Source organism: Juglans regia, chromosome 8, assembly GCF_001411555.2.
Source record: "Juglans regia cultivar Chandler chromosome 8, Walnut 2.0, whole genome shotgun sequence".
In the NCBI taxonomy this organism is placed as follows: domain Eukaryota; kingdom Viridiplantae; phylum Streptophyta; class Magnoliopsida; order Fagales; family Juglandaceae; genus Juglans; species Juglans regia.
In genome coordinates, this window is record NC_049908.1 from 7,002,019 (window position 1) to 7,020,832 (window position 18,814).

Consider the following 18,814-nt stretch of genomic DNA (forward strand, 5'->3'; position numbering starts at 1 on the left):
AATTCATCGGTCCTAACATTCTCTCCATATAACAAATGATAAATTAATAAACAAGATCAAGTTCATCTACACACAGATTTTAAGAGAGAGAGAGAAGCAGATGAGGAGATAATTACTTGTGGAAGGAAGATGAAATACCTAGAACTAGGAGAGGAAGAGACCACACGGGATCAGAGATAGAGAGAGGAGAGGGTGGTGCGGTAGCGTCCCTGGTGGTTCACCTTCTTGTGATTTTCTCCGCTAGCTCCTTGATCCTTCTACAATTTCACGAGGTATTAGGAAAGGAAGCAGAGAAGTGAAAAGTGAGAAAAAAAATTTGAATGAAAGAAACCGACGGTGGTTGCGTGAGAAAATATAAAGAGGAGAGAGAGTTCGAAACAAATAATAAAATAAACATTCGCTTATTGAACTATTACAAGCAAATTTGACTTTATTTTAAAAAATATTGTAGCTAAAAGTCAGTGACTTTGCCTAATCCATTGCAACCAGCTTTTCATATGTAATAGCTAAATGAGACTTTATTTTTACCCTCGCCTGTTCCGTTGAGACTGCTCTTAAAGTGCCTCAATGTATGCTGGATTTCCATAGTGGAAAAGACCCACCCTTTATTTTTTGTTAATTGATGTAATTGTGGTTACTGTATTACTTTGTAAAACTCCTTTATTTTCTTAATGAATCCCTTGTTGTACCAAAACCATCCAGAAACACACTCAAACACAAGATAGAGACAATATGTAAGTGGTTCGGCAACTTGCCTACGTCCACTGTAGCGAAAACAATATATTTCGAAACTTCTTCAAAATATACAAACTCTAACAAAAACTATCTCTACACTGCATTCTTTAGATTTTCCACACCCCTGTTCCATTTACAACTGATCTCCTTTTATAGGAGAAAGCTTAGGGGACAAACTAATCTACAGCCACTGCCATTGACAATTTGAGGCACTGTTGGGAGACATTTCTGATATTTTGGAGACACCATAAATGCTTGAGGACAAGCTTAATTTATGGGGCAGCTATACAAGACAATTTCACATTCATATTCACACGTTGGGTTGATATTTAACAATCACCCCCTCCACCCATGTGTATCATATTTAAGCTGCTGCAAACTGATGTTTCCTTCAAATGATTTCACCCCCTCGTTGAAATACTCATTATATCTGCCAATAGAGATTTCCGCTATCAAATGCGCCCTAAGGCACCAATGCACCTGAAGGTGCTCAGCAGTGTGAGATATTGATTAATTCCAAACAGTGTTGGAATTTGATCCCTGTGACGACTTTCGTCAACATATCTGCTGGATTGTCTTCAGTGCCAATCTTTTGAAGTAGAATGTCCCCTTCATCTAATATCTCACGTATGAAGTGAAAGCGGACATCTATATGCTTTGTTCGAGAATGATACACTTGGTTCTTGGCCAGATGAATTGCACTCTGACTGTCACAGTAAACGGTAACCTCTTGCTGTTTAAAGCCCAAATCTGTTACCAGTCCTTGTAACCAAATGGCTTCTTTCACGGCTTCTGTTACAGCCATGTATTCAGCCTCTGTTGAGGATAGTGCAATTGTAGACTGCAAGATAGATCGCCAACTAACTGGTCCTCCAGCCATAGTGAACACATATCCAGTTGTCGATCGTCGTTTGTCAAGATCACCAGCATAGTCTGAGTCAACATATCCAGTTACTAGACTATCTTCATTCTTCTCAAACTTTAAACCAAGATTTACGGTCCCTAGAATGTACCGTAGAATCCATTTAGCTGCATGCCAATGTGTCTTTCCAGGATTATGCATATATCGGCTGACTAAACTGACGGCCTGAGAGATATCAGGTCGTGTACACACCATGGCATACATTAAGCTTCCTACAACACTTGCATACGGGACATTTTTCATATAGTCCCGCTCTTCATCACTTTTAGGAGACTGCAATGCACTAAGTTTGAAATATGGGGCCATTGGAGTACTTACAGGTTTCGTCTTCAAGTTCATGTTGAAACGTTGTAGTACTCTCTCAAGATACTGCTTCTGAGTGAGGTGAACTGTGCTTTCACCCTATCTCTATTAATCTCCATCCCCAATATTCTTCGTGCTTCTCCTAGATCTTTCATTTCAAATTCTTGACTCAATTGATTTTTCAATCGATCTATCTCCACATTGCTTTTACATGCAATCAACATGTCATCTACATATAAAAGCAAATATATGAAAGATCCATTTGCAAGTTGTTTGAAATACACACAGTGATCGTATTGGCAACGAGTGTATTTCAAGTCAATCATGAAGTGGTCGAAGCGTTTGTACCACTGCCGAGGTGACTGCTTCAACCCATAGAGAGATTTCATCAGTTTGCAAACCCATTTTTCTTTACCAGCTTCTTTAAAACCTTCTGGTTGGGACATATAAATCTCCTCCTCCAGATCACCATGTAAGAAAGCTGTCTTTACGTCAAGCTGGGCTAACTCAAGATCATATTGTGCAACCAAAGCTAGCAATATCCGAATGGATGAGTGTTTTACAACAGGAGAGAATACTTCACTATAGTCAATTCCCTCTATCTGAGCGTAGCCCTTGGCTACCAATCTAGCTTTGAATCGCACACCACTTTTAGCAGCTTGATCATCTTTCTGATTAAAAACCCACTTGCAACCAATTGACTTCTTTCCATTTGGAAGCGGCACAAGCTCCCATGTCTGGTTCTTATGAAGAGACTGCATCTCCTCGCTCATTGCACTTTTCCATTCAGCCTGTTCAATAGACTGTATGGATTCTTTGTAAGTGGTTGGGATTTGATCTCCTTCAGCTGGCAGTGCATATGTCACAAAGTCTGCAAAACGTGCTGGTAAACGTGTCTCTCTTCTCGGCCTGTTTGTTGCAATCGATTCAGGTTGGCTTGGAGATATAGTGACTGGGCTATCAACTTCAAGTTGTCCATGCTCTCCATTAGCGACTCCTGATTCTTTTGGCGTAATAAACTTCACCTTCTGCGACTCACAAGGTACTTCGCTATCATGGCTGCCTTCATGGGAGTCTTTATGCTCATGTGACTTGAGCATCTCAGACTCGTTGAATGTAACATCTCTACTGATTATTACATTCTTTGACTCTATGCACCAGAGTCTATACCCTTTTACACCAATACTAAAGCCTAAGAATTTTACTTTCTTAGCTCTAGAATCAAGCTTACTTTCTTTAGTATGATAGTAAGCTGGGCATCCAAAAATATGTAAAGAGTCATAATCAGTAGCATGTGTACCTTTCCACATTTCAATGGGTGTCTTCCCGCCATTGGCAGCTGCGGGTAATCGGTTGATGAGGTGGCATGCATACGTCACAGCTTCAGCCCAAAATTGTTTACTGAATCCAGCATCCAGTAACATGCACCGCACTTTCTCTAGTAAAGTACGATTCATCCGTTCTGCCACACCGTTTTGTTGCGGTGTTCCTCATATAGTGAAGTGTCTTACAATTCCCTCTTTTCGGCATACTTCCATGAAGGGGTCTAGAGTGTATTCACCTCCATTATCAGATCTAAGCCTTTTGATCTTCCTCCCGGTTTGAGTCTCGATCATTTTCTTCCAATCAAGGAAGATTTTCAGCACTTCATCTTTATGCTTCATCGTGTACACCCATACACGACGAGAATAATCATCAACAAATGTTACAAACCAATGTTTACCTCCCAAAGATGCATTTTTGGTATGTCCCCAAACATCGGAGTGCACATAGTCAAGTATCCCCTGTGTACTATGAACTGCAGTTCCGAACTTGATCCGCGTCTGCTTCCCTAATACACAGTTTTCACAGAAAGACAATTTGCCAATCTTGGCACCTTTGAGTAAACCTTGCTTTACAAGTGTTTGCAAAGCTTTTTCTCCGGCGTGTCCCATACGTATGTGCCAAAGTCTGGTGGTGTCATCATCAGTCTCATCTAGCTTCTCACAGACTGTGGAAGCTCTTCCACTAACAGTACTTCCTTGCAAGAAGTACAGATTTCCTCGCTTTAAGCCCTTCATAGTCACCTGAATTCCCATTACCACCTTGAGAATTCCATCTTCTATGGTGAGTCTGAATCCCTTTGAATCCAGAGTTCCAAGTGAGATAAGATTCTTCCGCAAGTCTAGAACGTATCGAACTTCTGTTAATGTCCTGACAGTTCCATCATGCAGCTTCAGGCGGATGCTTCCTATTCCCTGAGTCTTACAAGCATTATTGTTGCCCATAAGTACTGCTCCATCACTCTTTGTGAAGTCAGTAAACCAGTCCCGATTGGGACACATGTGATAGGTACACCCAGAATCCATTATCCATTCATCAGAATGACAAATGAATGATAGACCTGTCAAGGCAAGATCTGCATCTTCATCTCTGTTGGCGACATTGGCTGTGGAGGGTTGGATCTTCTGTTGCCCCTTTATCTTGGGACAATCCTTCTTCCAATGCCCCTTTTTGTGACAGAAGACACATTCATCTTTGGCGAGTCCTTTTCCGACTGATGAACCACGTGATGTGGCCCGTGTTCTCGATTGAGAATCCTTCTTCTTTTCTGGATACTTCGACTTTGGTCTCCCCCTTGCTATAAAGGCTTCATTTGATGTATTTAGCTGTACCTCCTTATCTTTTCTACGGTACTCATTATTTATCAAAACACTAGATACATCGTTAAAACTAATCTTTTCCTTCCCATACAAAAGTGTGGTAATCAAATGCTCATATGTATCAGGCAAGGAATTTAATAAAAGTAAAGCCTTGTCTTCATCTTGGATTTCTACATCCAAGTTTTGCAAATCAGCAAGTATATGATTGAAACTATTGAAATGATCAGACATAGAAATACCTTCTCGAAATTGGAACCTGAAGAGCTTCTTCTTCAAGTATAAGCGACTCTCAATACTTTTTATCAAGTATTTTTCTTCCAATTTCCGCCAAAGTTCACTTGTTTTTGTCTCTCTCATGACAAAATACTTTTGATCTTTGGCAAGGCACAAACGGATTGTACCACAAGCTTGTCGGTTAAGCTTGTCCCAATCCCTCTCCATCATGTCCTCCGATTTATCCTCTAGCGTAATATCCAACTCTTGTTGGATCAAAACGTCCATAACTTCACATTGCCACATACCAAAGTTATTAGTTCCATCGAACTTCTCAACTTCAAATTTGGCATTTGACATCATGGATCTACGCCCAGAGCTACTAGCATTTCCAGAGTTCCTATCACCTGTAATTTCTCCTTCTGATTCCATCTGAAAAATTACTTACTTCTGTAAAATGAATTTCAAAATTTCAACCGTACGGATGAGTCCGGAATGATCCAAATAGTTGGAAACTACTATTGGATCGTTGAAATCGGACTCCGAATGGCTTAAAACAAGCCCAAAACAGATCTGAAATTTTGAACGGTCCAGATCGAACCGGAACAGCAGGTGGAGCGCGTGGAGCGCGTGGCGAGAGTGGGGGCGCGTGGGGAGAGTGTAACTCAAGCGTCGTCTTCCTCTGGAGCGCGTGAGGGCGCGTGAGAGAGTATAACTCACGCGTCTTCAACCTTTGGCGCGAGTGGGGGCGCGTGTGATGCACTCTCGTCTTCAACCTTTGGACGACCGTTGGTGCGTGAATCGCACCTTCCGACCTTCTAGGGGCGCGTGTGAGCTGCTCCGGCCTCCGTTGTTGATTCCGTTTGCGGCAGCGTGTTCGTCTTCTCGAGACGAACCTCCTGGTGTGATCAAAAGTTGATTTGGATCAACTTAAATTTTCTGGATAGCACAAAACCGAAGCTCTGATACCAATTGTTGTACCAAAACCATCCAGAAACACACTCAAACACAAGATAGAGACAATATGAAAGTGGTTCGGCAACTTGCCTACGTCCACTGTAGCGAAAACAATATATTTCAAAACTTCTTCAAAATATACAAACTCTAACAAAAACTATCTCTACACTGCATTCTTTAGATTTTCCACACCCCTGTTCCATTTACAACTGATCTCCTTTTATAGGAGAAAGCTTAGGGGACAAACTAATCTACAGCCACCGCCATTGACAATTTGAGGCACTGTTGGGAGACATTTTTGATATTTTGGAGACACCATAAATGCTTGAGGACAAGCTTAATTTATGGGACAGCTATACAAGACAATTTCACATTCATATTCACACGTTGGGTTGATATTTAACATCCCTTCTATTTGCTGAGGAAAAAAAAAACTACCTTACACCAATACCTGATAATTACTCCATACTCACGGAAATAAAATATAATATGATTCCACGGATTGTTCGATAGCATAAACTTATTACAATTTTTAAGACCCAAATGCAAGCTTATTCTGCTGAATCACAATCATAAATGTGTCCAAGCCAAATAATTGTGGAAATATGGTGACACGCAGCATAAGTTTATAACACTTTTTAGATAACAAAAAATAGTCACCCTTCAACCTGTGTAGTGCATGAATTCCATTGTTTCATGTAGGATTTAACATATCCCAGCTAGATTATTGGTCAAACGTTGAAGAATGAGAAAAAGAGATATATTTGAGAATGGAGATACGAGTTTGGACGTATCAAAAAGTCCAGGAGGCAGATCTTTTTACAAGGGGTTTCATCTGCTTGTCTTCCCCGAGTGATATCATTCCCAAATGAGAAGGGTCTTCAAGCATCATCTTGGCCACCAAGTATCCTGCAATTGACCAGGTTTGGAACTTTCGAGCCTGCTTTCCAACATACCTGCCAAGCTTTCCATCATAATATTCTGGCCAGTGGTCTTTGGACAACCGGATTTCGGCGAGTTCAATGGCATGTCTCGCTATATGTGGACGTCCGGTCTTGATACATGCAGCTGTGAGCAGCCATAAAAGCACTGCAGCGAAAGACAATTGCATCAACTGAATATCTCGGAACAACATTTTTTTGTTGGAGAAAAAAAAAAAGAGCCATGATATATATTGAAACCTACACTTTGAATGCTAGTTGGCTCTAGTTAAGCCTAAGCTATATTTCAAAGCATCTCATAGTTAAGAAATCATATGCATGCCCAAGTTTATGACACCTTAAACGACAATCTTAGCCAAAACTAAGAAAATCTAGGCAGAAGCTAACCTGGCCAAGAGCCTCCATTATGGTAACTCCATCTAGTGTTTTTCGGGTCACAGCCAGTTACAATTCGCCATTCATGACTTTCAAGTGCTGGGTAAGCAATTTTCAATGGCATTTCTCCAACCAACTCTTCCCAACGTGATTCAATGAGATCCATTATAGCTACAGATTGTTCAGGGGTTGCCAAAGATGACAAAATTGCCATACAGTTACCCAAGCAGAACCAACGGAAATCCATTTTTGCAGGACTAACATTCCCAATGAAGTAGCCACCGCGACTTGGCATGAAATCAAACACCCAATCCGGAAGAGAATCAGGCATTACATTAAACTTGTTAACAGCAGTATGAGAGTACTCTTCTGTTTTATACCGATAAATGTCATTGAGCTGCTTCAAATCCAGCCAAAAATAACTCCTCATGTGATAACTAAGAGCATGGAGACGATTAACTATTCGGTCCACAAATTCCTTCCCTGCTTCATCTTGCTTAAGTAAAAGCAAAGCACATCTTAAAGCCATAAAGAAGAGTGCTTGGATTTCAATAGGGTATCCGTATACTCCCTGAATGATGAAGAATTAGACAATTAAAGAATACAGAAGAATACCGAGAAATCATGGGAAAGTACATGAGCACCAATCAAACTATGGTCCACAAAATAACATGTTGCTGGATACCAAATGCAAGAAATAACAAAGTGGCATTTTTAAAACCAGGCATTGAGAGCTGGCACTGGCAGGAAAACTTCTAATATATAATCCATTCACAATATGTAAAATTAAATCTTTTCATGTCAACTGCCTGTCCAATTTCGAATGTCACAGTTTCTCTTTTGAAGGTTATTTATTATATCACAAATTATGGAAATAAACTAACCATTCTTCTGTCAATCATGCTGCATCCATCAGCGCACAGCAGAGTTGGGAAAGTATCAAAGCCTTCTGAGAGACACAAACTCAAAATAAGGCGCATACCCTTTTGGCATTCAGGCATGTCTGCCAAGGAAGAGTCCCCTGTATGTTTTGTATATGCACGAAGTAATATAATCCACCAAAATCCAGAATCAACAGGTGCTACTCTTCCTATTGCACTCTCACCAAAGTCTGCAATCAACGTTTCATAGTTTCTTTCTGGATCGTGGATCACTTTAAAACTTGCAGGCATAACTCCTTCTCCTAGTTTGAACCGATCTATCATCTTCTCCCTTGATTGAAGGTGAAGAGTTTTCAACAGAAAATTTTTTACTATTTCATCCTCCCCATTCATCAAAAAAGCCAGGGCGCTTGGTACAAAATCTCTAACAAAGACCTGCCATGTAAAGTAAATTCAATTGTTTTCGGTGCTCAAAAAGAAGAATAAAATGCAAAGAACTATTTCAGAGAAAATTGTGCGAAATGTTAAAAGAACAGAAAAATAAAATAAAAAATAAAAAACCAACTCAAGAATTTTTCAATGGATCAAACATCTTAGTTTCTAACAAATATCAGAATATTACAAGTTAATTTCAAGAAGTTTTCAATTGAAATTGGGATTCACCTGATCATAGTTAAGTTCTTCAACAGAATGGTCAACTGCAGCAATGGTCCCAACAGGTTGCCCCCGGAAGTAAACCAAGGAACGCCTCAAGGCTTCCCATGCCTCAGCTACCATGGGATGTGACTCAAAGTGGCTACTCGATCTGGGTGTATTAAAACCAGAACTTCTACAGGGAGAAGATCCATACTCAAGATGGTCTACGATGGGAGCGGAACTGTCTGCATATCCGCCATTTGACCTTTCATCGAAGGATCTATTTTTCTCTACATGAATCGGCCTTGGTGATCTGTCCAATGACCCCAAAATATATTCGATTTCAAATATAGAGCCTGGCGTTTCAAAACTCTTCTTACTCCCATTTTGGGACATATTCGTGACACCTGATGACATTCTTGAAATCTCAATACTCAAAACCTCAAATACCCACTACAAAATGAATGTTTCAAAATCTACACTTGGTCGCTGAGAAAAAAGTTTATATGCAATGAAAAATTCTATCGGCCACTATTCACTTACCCATTATATCTTGCACCCTATAAAAAATATTCTACTCTCTATGAAAAAAAAAACTATAAATATGATGTGCGAAAATAAATAGTAGCTGACGTATAGGAATCATCGATTTGCAATATAACTATAGACTTCCAAAGTCAACCAACAAGTAGCAATGAACGGTTAATTGTTGTACTGCATGGAGTAAATGAGACATACCTAGAAAATGAGGCGATTTAAAATGACAGAAGAAAAAAGTTTTGCTATGAAACTTTAGAATCCTTGCACGATATTAGTAGCATACGACAGAAGATAATAAAAGATGCTTACCAGAATCAGAACGATTTATGAACCTTAAATGCCAAGAAAGAAACCTAACTCAGTGGAAAGATGCCTCGGAAGCGCCGTGGAGCTGAGGAGAAACAGACGCACGTCACCTTCGTGCACATCAACGAGAATGAATAAGAAAACAATCACGTTTCCTGCGAGCCATGGTTTTATTTTCTGTGATATATATTATATAGCGGCATGGCGGGTAGGTGAAGTTAGTCGTGGCAAAACCTGATATCGCTGGTTAGAAAATGTAATTCGGCCGATGCAAAGCCGGTGAAGTTGTATATCGGGTGGAAAGTTAACATCTCGGGAAATCCAATGATGGGTAGCGATATTCCCTCACGAGCTCGTCTTTTTTCAACTACTGAAAACAGACCTCGCGTTACAAACTACCTGTTTGGTGGGATACACTGTCTACTGCGAGACTGGCTATTTTTTATGGTTTATTTCGGTTAACTATATTTTTTCCAAATTTGGCTAAATGAGAAAAAAAAAATATATATATATTTATCATCTTCCCATCATCCTATGATATATCATTAAATGATAGGTTCACAAGTAAAATATAATAAATAATCTCCAATCATTTAATGTTACATCATAGGATGATGGGAGGATGATAGAAGTTAAGATAATGAGTAGCATTACTCGAAAAAAAAAGTTATATTCGTGAATTGTGTAATCATTACGTAATATTTTTAAAAAAATAAAAAAATATAAGATTTATATAAAAAAAATTAATTTTTTAATAATAAACCATATTTTTTTTTCAAAACAATTTCATGATATTTTCGTACTTTACAATTATATATACAATTATTCATACCAAATTCTTGGCCACTTCAAACTGACGCATGAATCATCAATTATCAAGAAAGTCAATATTAGCTGATAATTGATATAACATAAAGGAAATTATGCATCCGAGAATGCATTCTGATAAAATTAATAAAATGTTTTTAAATGAGTTTGTGAATTTTTTTTAAATGTTTAAAAGAATTAAAATAAATAAAAAAAAAAGTATTTTTCACTTCTCGATAGAAATCATCAAGGCCACAGGACTCATAATATAATATTCCTTTAAAGTGATGTATTAAGTTTTAATTTGAATTCTAGATTTTTTCGACCTCTCGTAAAAGAGAAATACCGTTCTTAATTAATAATTTTCAATCGTATTAATGGATGCAATGCATTTGATTACGGTGGGATGATGTGTTTAATCTAAAAAATAATTGATTGACTTGGCAATGGACAACAAATGGTGCATGCCATTTATAGCAGTTGTATCTGTGGATGCTTTGTGAGTATTGTAATGCCAAATAAAAAAGAAGTTATTGTAACTCAATACTCATGACTCGTGAGGAGTGCATTGTTTGTTTTCCTTTCAAAACCCAATTTCCATTCAATCAGCTCAAAGAAAAGGGCATGAGCAATGCCAAAAGTAAAAAATCACACAACAAAACCATTTGTAGAATGAACCTACTCATATCTCGGGTTGGGATAAGTTACAACCTGCCTTCTCTAAAGTCAACACCCTAAACCCCATCTTCTGCACGGAAATATGCTATCATGTTGACTTTTCTATATACTTACTAAACTTAATAGATAAGAAAATTTTTATTTATAAGTGTGGATAACATATATAATAAATTGTTTATATAATATAATTTGATTCAGTATATAAAATATAAAATTTGAATTTACAAATCAAATATTACCATTTAAGTTATGTGGATGATGTGTTTTACACACAAACTTGAAAATAGAATAACTTGACAAATAAACTTCTCATTACAGAGACAATATCTTCTCATATCTGCTTAGGGCTGTACTGAAACTGACGGGACCAACTATCTTCGATGCGGACCAGCCAAAATCGATATAGAACTGGTCGGCCGGCGATATAAAATTAAGAAAATCGACGTCGGCCGGTTTTGTTTCGATCTGAACCAAATCTAAACAGTCGAACTTGCTGTTATATATATATTTATATTAATCATATATAAAAAAAGGGCAGGCGCCGTTTCTCCTAATTTTAATAAATCTCATTTCTTCTTCTTCTTCTTCCCCTGTCTTATTCCCTTTATAACTTTCCACTGGCGACACAGCCTGCCGCTCGCTAGGGGTGCTACCCCCGACATGGGCGGTGTGGTGAGTTTCGTCCTCGTCCCCCGCCTCCAGAGTGCAAGGGTGGGGTACCCCGTCTCGGCTAACGGGGTGCGGGTAGGAAGGTCATCCGTCTGCCTCTCTACTAGGCTATTTTTTGCCCAAAAACTGCTGAAATAGGCTAAAATAGCCTAGAAGTAGCTTCTGGGTCATTTTGGACTCATAAAATTAGAAGTCTTTTTTTAATTTTAAAAAAAAAAGAGTTAAAAAGAAAAAAAGTTATATGAATAAAAATAATATATACATTATACAAATTTATATAATTAAGACTCTAATGAAGTACTATTATAGACTACAAGTCTACTACCTAATAAACTAATAAATAATAATAATAACTAAGCTATTACAAAAATAAAATGGAAAGTCTAAACAATTACAAAATTACAAATAAAAAAGTGTCAAAGGGACATTGTATCAACATTACAAAATTACAAATCAAATATATAATACGTACAACTGAGTCAAATTTCAATATTCTAAGAAATTAAGAATCTAAAAATAGAGGCGAGTTGTTTGGGTCTTTGACTGTGACATTTGGGGCGCCCGGATGGGTAGTCTCTTGAGGCTTGAACACATATTCATATTGCAATAGAGGTAGACATCGTCTGAGTCGTCTCATGTATTGCTACAACAATCAATACTAACATTAATACTGATGAAATCGAAATGAATATAAATAAATCAAAATAAAAAAATAAAAAAAACAATTACCAGATGGTTCAGATCCAGACTGATCACCACTCTCTTCGTCGGTCTCTTTAAAATCTAAAACATCTGGAACATAAATATCATTTCTCATCATCTAACTCTGTGCATATCAATGCCTCCACAATTGTAGGAGACAATGAATTACGAAAATGATCCAATATGCATCATCTGGTACTAAAGGCAGACTCCGAGGCAACAGTGCTAATAGGGATGACCAATATACAACGATCAATCTCAAAATTGATGGAATATTTCTTTGATGCTGCCTTCTACCATCCTAATATGTCGAAACCATCCTCATCTTGAATAAGATCTCCTAACAAATAATTGTCTAACTCTGAAACCACCTCCGTAGATTGACAGACTAGTGTGAGATTATGTGCGAGGGTCTTAGTCCATGCCAATCTACGCTTCTTTGTTGCCCCGGTGTCTGGAAGAGGTGTTGGTGTATGTGTAGGTGTAGTAGATGCAGTACCACCTTTAATTGCATTAAACTCATCATATAATTTATAAAGGGTATCCTAGGCTATCTCACCAATAAGGTCAATCTATGTCTGATCGTGCGCAAGTCTCAAACCATATAACATGCCTGAAATTTTCAGACAAAGATAAAAAATAACAGCCACATATAACAAAATATTTAATCTAGTCAAATCTCCCCAATACTTGTCATATTTGACCCTCATGGTAAATGACATCCCCCTTATCCTTAGATTAGAACTCTACACATGTCGTCTAATTATTCTTTCACCATACATATTTGTTGACAAAATTCATGGGATGTAGGGTGCAAAGAAGCAGATAACTTCAATGTGACATCGTAAAAACGCCTGAGAAAATCAACAAAAGTATAAACTACCTCCTAATCATCATCATTAGACTTTCCTAATCCCTCATTCTCATCAAAGTATGTGACATATTGAATGTCTTCATCACCCAATAATTGAAAGGTTGCCTTATATTCTTGGATTGCCTCCAACATCAAGAAGGTTGAGTTCCATTTGGTAGGAACATCAGTACAAAGACACTTCTTTAATGTTATGCCCACAGTCTTCGCAGCAATCTTGAATTTCTCCAATCTAGAAGGAGAAGACCTCACAAATTTCACAGCCAGTCTACTCGTGCAACCGAGTCATCAACATCTTTCAACCCCTCAGTCACAATTAGATTCAAGATATGTGCAGAACATTTAACATGCAAATATTCACCACCCAAGAATGTCTTATTTGCCTCTTTAAGATAATTCTTCAGATATCCCAATACGACATCATTAAACAAGGCATTGTCAACCGAAACTATCAAAACCTGTGCCAACCCCCACTCCTTTATTAAGGCCTCCAAGGCATTCTCAATCGTCCCACCCTTGTAATCAGCTATTTGACAAAATTTAATAATCTTTTTATGAAAAATCCAAACAGAATTAATGAAATGAACAGTCAAAGAAATATAATTGAAATTTTGGACATAAGTCCAAGTATCGGTAGTGAAGCAAACTAACAAACCCGCCAATTGGCCCCTCAAAACATCTTTATCTTTCCAGTACATCTTTTTAATATCATTTGCCACAGTGTGGCGAGAAGGAAGCGTAAATCTAGGTTCCAATTCTTGGACAAATTCTTAGAACCCTCTCCCATCCACAAACTGAAAAGGTAGTTCGTTTATGATAGTTATACGAGCTAACTTCCTTCTACACTCATCAACATTATACTTCGTATACCCCTTCAACGTTGGACCCCCACTACTCCCATCTGTCATTTTTTTTAGTCCAATTTATAGTCTAGATTGACTCTTCTCCAGTAAGGATCTTAATATTGGACTCTTCTTGCATTGTTCCTATAAATGGACATTTAACTGGGATGTACCATGTTTTCTATAGTGACATCTATATATTTTTTCACAATAATTATATTTAGCTTAAGGGTTATTGGGATCACCACCCTCTAATTTGGTAAAATCAAACTATAAAAACATGTTTCTTGCTTTGTGTGGGCTTGGGGGTGGGGCAAGATGTACTCCCACTTCCAGGGATTGGAGTAGGGTTAGGTTCCGGGGCAGGGATACTGGTAGGGGTATGAGAGCTATCAGTGAAATCTCTTTTAGAATATATTCCTGATTCCACAACATAATAAAAAATTATAAAATCAATCAATACACAACATAAAAAAATTATAATAATACACCACACATGAAAAAACAAGGCAAAGTGCAAAGCCAACACAATTTAGGAGTTTTCGATTGAAACCTCTAAATCATTTTATTTAGGGGTTTCAAATTGAAACCCCTAAATTGAATTTAGGGTTTCGGATTGAACCCCTACGAACCTAAAAATAGTAAAATAACTAAAAAATAAAAATAAACAAACAAACATAGAGAATAGATAAATTTTAAACACATGCACAAATCAATCCACAATACACAAATTCACAATCATTCTCATCCTCCATCTCCGATTCCACCCATCCTTCCTCCAATCTCCAATCCAAAACCAAAAAAATAAAATCTAGGGTTTTGGATGCCTTTGAGTGGCGGCGAATGTGAAGTTTCAAAATAACAAGTTCAAACGATGGTGGAGTAATTGGAGTCCCAGTGGTGCTCGTGCAGTCATGCGAGAGAGAAAATAGATCAAGCGAGAGAGACTGAGAGAGCGCGAGAGACAAAGAGACAGAGAGAGAGTGAGTCTGAGAGAGAAGAGAGTTCAAGAAGAACGCGGGGAGAATAGGGAGGGGGGAACTTAACTAACAGTGAAACGGCGCCATTTCACTTACTAATGGGGTTTATATATATATAATTTAAATTATATATATATATATTAAGCGGGGTGGGAGAAAAGCAGATTAGGGCTTAGCCCCCTCCATCCCCCGCCTCCGCAGGCCTCTTGGAGTGCAGTCGAGCGGGCTAGAACCCCTGCCCTGCATGGGAGGAGGCGGGGCGAACGAGGGGAGGTAGCGGGGCCCCGACCCCTATCACTCGCCTCCTCCTTCACAGCAGTGCCAACGATAGACTAACGAACCACACCAACTCACACCGACATCGAAGAAGCCGTTTTTCTCCCCCTAATCTGCCGGTTCTAAAGTAGTCCAGACGTCATCGATGCGGCATCAATTTTGGACCGAAGCTACATTAAATATAGAATCAGGTCATATTTTAACCCAAAGAACCTTTGAACTTTTGAATATAATATCAAGAACTTCTTTAAACTCAGTTTAATTATTTGATGACCAACCATATGTTAGCAAATCAAGTCTAGATAGATACAAAGGCATTCGATTGAGTACCTTTCTTTTTCTAATATCTTTGTAGAAGCCACGTACAACCCTTCTTGCATGCCCTCCAGCCAAGAATCGTTTCAAGGTAGGGAAAGGAGCTCCTGCTCTTCCCATCCTCCCCACCTCACCAACAACTCCAATATCCAGCCAGCCTCTCTCCTTTATATGGTCCTTTTTTTTTGTTCTTTTTTTTTTTTTTTTACACATTTTTAGGCTGTTTTTTCACTTTTGTAGAAAGATGCTTGAAGACTCAATTTGTTGCCCTCCAAACTCTACATGTGACTGACCACTCGTTGGCTCCACCCATCTCTCTCGTCGTCCACATTCCAACAATCTTGGCCCAATCACTAAACAATGAGCTCGTGAGCCACACGCGCCTTCTCCGGCTTGCATCATTTCCTCCATTCAAAACATCACAAACTGTTTGAGCACTAATATTGGTGTAGGCTTGTCTCATGTATGTTTTTGTTATGCACAGAAGGCTTAATCTCAATTCTACAACAAACTGAAGCCAGAAAATAAATCTCGAGTATAAAGATCTGCAAAGGTGCTCCTAAAGTTACTCATCTTCTTTTTTGCAAATGACAGTGTTTTATTTTGCAAGGCTAGCCAGCAGAAGAATGAGAGAATAAAGAAACTACTTGAGATGTATGAGCAAGCTTCAGGACAAAGAATTAACAAAGAGAAGACAACCATGGTTTTTAGCAGGAATGTGGGCAGGGAGGATCAAGAGGATCTATTATCATTTTGGGGGTGTTCAAGATTTTCAGCAGTATGATAAGTATTTGGGATTGCCCCCACTGGTGGGTAGAGCTAAATCAAAAGCCTTCTCTGATATTAAACATCATGTATGGCAGAGATTTCAGAGTTGAAAATAGAAGTTATTATCTCAGGGGTAAAGAGGTTTTAATAAAAGTTGTTGCTATTTCTATATCCACATATTCTACGAGCTGCTTCAAGCTACCTGGCACCCTTTGCAATGAGTTAGAGCAAATGATGGCCAAATTCTAGTGGGGGCAGAAACATCAAGAATATAAAATTCACTAGGTCAGCTGGAATCACATGTGCAAGCCTAAACATGCAGGTGACATGGGTTTTAAAGATTTGATATCTTTTAATGAGGCTCTTTTGGCTAAATAAGAATGGAGAATTCTGAAGAAAAATGAGACTTTACTCTATAGTGTCTTCAAAGCTAAATATTTTCCTGATGGGGATTTTATAAGTTCCAGTTTAGGTTACAATCCCTCATGTGTGGAGGGGCATTTGGCCGGCTAAAAAAGACTTGACTCTTGGCTGCCGATGAAGAGTAGGCACTAGGAGAAACATAAAGATATGGACAGATCACTGGATTCCAAGTTTTACAAGCTTACAACATTACCTACAAGAGGGGGATGTCAGAGATTTAAATAAAACTATGGATTGTCTCATTGATGAGCATACTAAATGGTGGGATGTGGAAAAGGTGAGGACTATGCTACCTCAAGTTGCTGCAAATAAGGTTCTGAAGATGCTGCTCAGTGCAGGAGAATATGAGGATACTATCACATGGGCACCTAAGCATAACAATAATTTTAGTGTGAGAAGTGCTTATAGACTTTTCAAAGACAGGAAATATGAGAGTACACTAGAGGAGAGCTCTAATGCTGGAAGAAAGAAGGCAATATGAAAATAAATTTGGAAATTGCAGCCAAGTTTTTGCTTGGAGAGCTTGTAAAGTGGGCCTTCCCTCAAGACACAACCTGTTGAAGAGGAAGGTGATCAATGAAGAAAATTTCTAGTTCTGCCAATATGTAGTGGAAGACACGACACATGCACTTTGGAACTGTCCTACACTTACACAGAGCTAGAAACAACATATTCCTGCACTACACATCTCTCAATCTCACCATGAATTTGTGGAGATTGCAAATCAGGTCAAGGAGCAAGGCCAGAGTAAAGATGTGGAGCTTTTCTTTGAGCTTCTAGTATAGAAGAAACCAACGGATTTATGAGAACAAGGTTTTGACCCTTGACCAAGTAATTAGCCTAGCACTTGCACTATAGAAGAATCATAAGAAGCATAGAGGAAGGTCTCAAGAGGAGACAAAAAGATGTTGCAGTTGGGAACCTCCACCTCAAGGAATTTTGAAACTTAATGTGGATGGTGCCATGTTTGCTGAGCAACATTGTCTTGGAGTGGGGATCATTATCAGAGATGATAAATGATTGGTTTTAATGACTGCTAGTAAAAGAGAGAATGAGGTTAATGATGCCATTGAAGTGGAATTAGCCATACTTCGAGGCCTTCAACTCAGTGTTCATTCTAGTATTCAAGATATGATTGTAGAGAGTGACTCTTTGTAACAATGAAGGACTTACAGCAAACAAAAGTTTCTTTGTCTCAGTGGGGCAACTTGATCAAAGATGTTAGAGAACTGATGTTGTGTTTCAATAGCTGCACTATCCAACATGTGGGAAGAATGAGAAATAAAACTACTCATAGACTTGGAAAGTTGACTTGGAATGTAACTGATATTAGTGTTTGGTGGGGTTCTTTTCCTCCTGATATTGCTCGGGTCATCTGGGTTGATAATTGGTTGTAAACCTTTCTCTTGCGATAAAGCTCTTCTTTGATATAAAAATAAATAAATATTGGTGTAGGCAAATGTAAATGCAAACCAAGATTTAGTTAACAACCCCGCTAAATTGTCTACATTGGAAGAGACAAATGCATTTTTTTTTCTTACAAGTTACAGTAAATCTACATATTTGGAGGGTTACTATTTCTCATCTATTGAATATTTTATGAGTTATTTATCTCTCTTCCAAAATATTATTAGTTGGCAAAAAAAGATAGTTAGCAAACAATAATTTAATTATAAATTAAATTATTAATTAACATATAGTAAGCATAATTGTAAAATATGAAAAAAAACAATTAAGAAAAAAATATTATTATTATTAAATTAATAGATAATTCGATGTGTGAATCTCTCTGGACTGAAATATGACATGTGATCTTAGCCAGATTTTGCATTTGCCTTTACCTACCTCAATGCTAATGCTCCCCTCTCCCTTCAAACGCTTGCCACACATCTATCGATTTTGCCTCTCCCTCACCTCGCCAACAAACCACCCACCACCCATTGCCACGGGCATGTGTAGCACACAAGCCAATGATAGAGCAAATAATCACAATTTGCCACCTTTCCAAAATGAAAAATTATATTCATCATTC

At 38.3% G+C, this 18,814-nt stretch overlaps 1 protein-coding gene across 1 annotated transcript; it reads right to left on the reverse strand.

Annotated features, from left to right (window-relative positions):
• Positions 1-6,250: 6,250 nt before the first annotated feature.
• Positions 6,251-9,136, reverse strand: LOC108983681 (probable alkaline/neutral invertase F). Its single transcript, XM_018955400.2, has 4 exons — positions 8,633-9,136; positions 7,973-8,404; positions 7,101-7,659; positions 6,251-6,861 (listed from the first exon to the last, which is right to left on the reverse strand). The coding sequence occupies exons 1-4, from the start codon at positions 9,020-9,022 to the stop codon at positions 6,566-6,568; spliced, it is 1,677 nt and encodes a 558-aa protein (XP_018810945.1). The 5' UTR covers positions 9,023-9,136; the 3' UTR covers positions 6,251-6,565.
• Between the last annotated feature and the right edge of the window lie 9,678 nt (positions 9,137-18,814).